At 46.2% G+C, this 2,681-nt stretch overlaps 1 protein-coding gene across 1 annotated transcript; it reads right to left on the reverse strand.

Moving 5' to 3' along the window:
- Positions 1-702: 702 nt before the first annotated feature.
- Positions 703-2,675, reverse strand: DRD5 (dopamine receptor D5). The gene has a single exon (XM_006016787.2). The coding sequence runs from the start codon at positions 2,545-2,547 to the stop codon at positions 1,381-1,383; it is 1,167 nt and encodes a 388-aa protein (XP_006016849.2). The 5' UTR covers positions 2,548-2,675; the 3' UTR covers positions 703-1,380.
- Between the last annotated feature and the right edge of the window lie 6 nt (positions 2,676-2,681).

Here is a 2,681-nt window from a genome sequence, read left to right on the forward strand (position 1 = left end):
AAGTAATAACTCACTTTCTGATCTGAAATGCTTTGGACCGTTTCTAAAATAATACCATTCCATTTTACTTGCAATGCTTTAAGAAAATTAAAGTTTCATGAAAATAATACAATATCTTTTTTTTTTCAAAATCTGTATTTAAATCCCTACTGGAACCTGGATCTCAGTCAATGCCTTTAACTTTTTAAAAGTATGAATAAAGATCCAGTGAAACAGAATATTTATGCTTAAAATGGTTAAAATATGACAGCATTTTTTTCTGTCTCTAGATTTTTTGAGACAGCTCACTGCAACTATAAAACCTCCTAGAAACATGGGGAATGATTGATTATTGCTATCATTTTATAAAATAGCTATTACAATTATAACACAAATAATAGTGTTCACAGTTTTGTGAACACCGTGAAGAGATATTTATTATTAATAGCATTGCTTTAAAAGCCAATTCAGCTTATAGAATTGAGAAAAAATGTAATGCTTTCTAAGTACAGTATACCTATTTAATAATTTAGCTACAGAAAAAACACAAATAATCATGATATGGGCCATCCATGATACTTAGTAAGAAGGGAATAAAAATCAAAGGCACAAATCTAGTTCTGAATAGAAGCATCTGATAGAGCTAGCTTAAATTAATTGTTCCCACGAACACCTCTTTGATTCAAGAAGTGCATTTCCATGTAGCTTGTAGTCTGCTAGCAAAATAACAGGGTTTAGTAGTTAATCACTCTTATCATTCAAATACGATGCTAAAGTTTGAGTACCCATTGTAAATCTTTCAAGCTGATGAATGAAAGATAATAACCCCTTGATCAATATAACTCATATTTATTCATCTGTGGGAACATGGTAAGGATATCATAGGCAATAATGCCACCGAGGAAAATACAAATTACACAGAAACTCTTCTGGCAGCAACAGAAAGACACATTTACATAATCACACAAACCAACCCCCCTTCCCCTAGCTCCAGATAAAATTCAAACACAGGAACTGAACGCACAACTGCCCAGGAGAATTTTTGTTTTCATTGAAAGTGTCAGTTACCTTATCTGTCCCTTTTTTTAAATGTCGCAATACCTAGCACTTAAGAGCTCACTTCCCATGCTCAAAACATTTTATAAACATTTAGTAACTGTAGTTACACCCCAGTTTCTCATTTGGCACATGTTCCTGGTTCTCTCTCTGCATGAGAGATGTCAAATTACATTTGTTTTCTCCACTTTCTCCAAGGCAGCTTCTAAGCCCTGTAAGTGCTAGACACATAATGTGAATTTAGAGTGAACAGACTGACCAAACTACAGCTTAGAGCCAAGCAGTCTTTTCATTCTGTGTATTCTGTTGTACAATCCAGTAAACTCAGAGAGGGCAGAATGCAGTTTAATGTAAACCATTTGGGGTGAAAGGTGTGATTTTGTCTAGTGAGATCTCCCCCTCACAGTCCAGATCACACACTGAGTCGGTAGCAACCTCATGCTCAGGAGAGATCTGGGACATCCTGTCAAAGTGGTCCTCTGGGTCATCCTCACAGTCAACCACATTAGGGATCATGTTCACATAGGCAGTCACTATCTCCTTATGGAAAATGGTGTCCTGGTTGTAAGAGATGAGCTCGTTGCTTATATTGACTGTCTCTACTGGAGTGCTAGAGCAAAACTGGCTACACCCCAGGAGGTTGGAGAAGACCTTCCTAAAGTCAGCATTGAAAGCATAGATGATGGGATTGAGAGATGAGTTAGCCCAGCCAAACCAGACAAAGATATTGAAGGTGGTCTCGCTGACGCAGGGAAGGCCGGCCTGTGGGTCGCTACGTGGGCTCTCGCAGAAGGGGACCATGCAGTTGAGGATGAAGAAGGGCAGCCAGCAGCAGACAAAGACTCCCATGATGACCGAGAGGGTCTTCAAGACCTTGGTCTCTTTCCTGATGGAGCTCTTGAGGCTGGCATGGTGCTGGCAGTCGATGTGGTTGCTCCGGCAGCTCTGCGCGTGCTCGGCTGCCCTCTCGAGAGAGGAGATCCGGCGGATCTGCACCTGGGCAATCTGGTAGATCCGTGTGTAGGTCACAATCATGATGGCCACAGGGATATAAAAGCTGATGAGGGAGGAGGAGATGGCGTAGGTCCTGTTGAGGCTGGAATCGCAGCTCTCCGATGCCTCCCCGAGGGTCTCGTTGCCGCGGGGGGTTCCTGCGGAGGGTCCCAGCCCCGCCGTGGCCGCCCAGGTGGCGCCGGCATCCCCTGCCCAGGTGGCTGCAGTGCCAGGCCCGCCACCAGCCTCCCTGCCTTTGTGCCAGTTGAGCTGGACGGGGATGAAGGAGATGAGCACGGACAGGGCCCAGGCCCCGCCGATCATCACCAAGGCCACGCGGGGGGTCATCTTCCTCTCGTAGCGGAAGGGGCTGGAGATGGCCCAGTAGCGGTCCACGCTGATGACGCACAGGTTCAGGATGGAGGCGGTGGAGCACATGATGTCGAAGGCCACCCAGACGCTGCAGAACGCCCCGAAGGGCCAGTAGCCGGCCACCTCGGCCGCCGCCTTCCAGGGCATGACGAGCAGGGCCACCAGCAGGTCGGACACGGCCAGGGACACGATGAAGATGCTGGTGACTTTGGCCCGCAGGTGCCGGCAGCGGACGATGGCCGCGCACACCAGCGCGTTGCCCAGCAGCGTCCAGAGGATGA

This window comes from Alligator sinensis, unplaced genomic scaffold (genome assembly GCF_000455745.1).
Source record: "Alligator sinensis unplaced genomic scaffold, ASM45574v1 scaffold104_1, whole genome shotgun sequence".
Lineage (NCBI taxonomy): Eukaryota > Metazoa > Chordata > Crocodylia > Alligatoridae > Alligator > Alligator sinensis.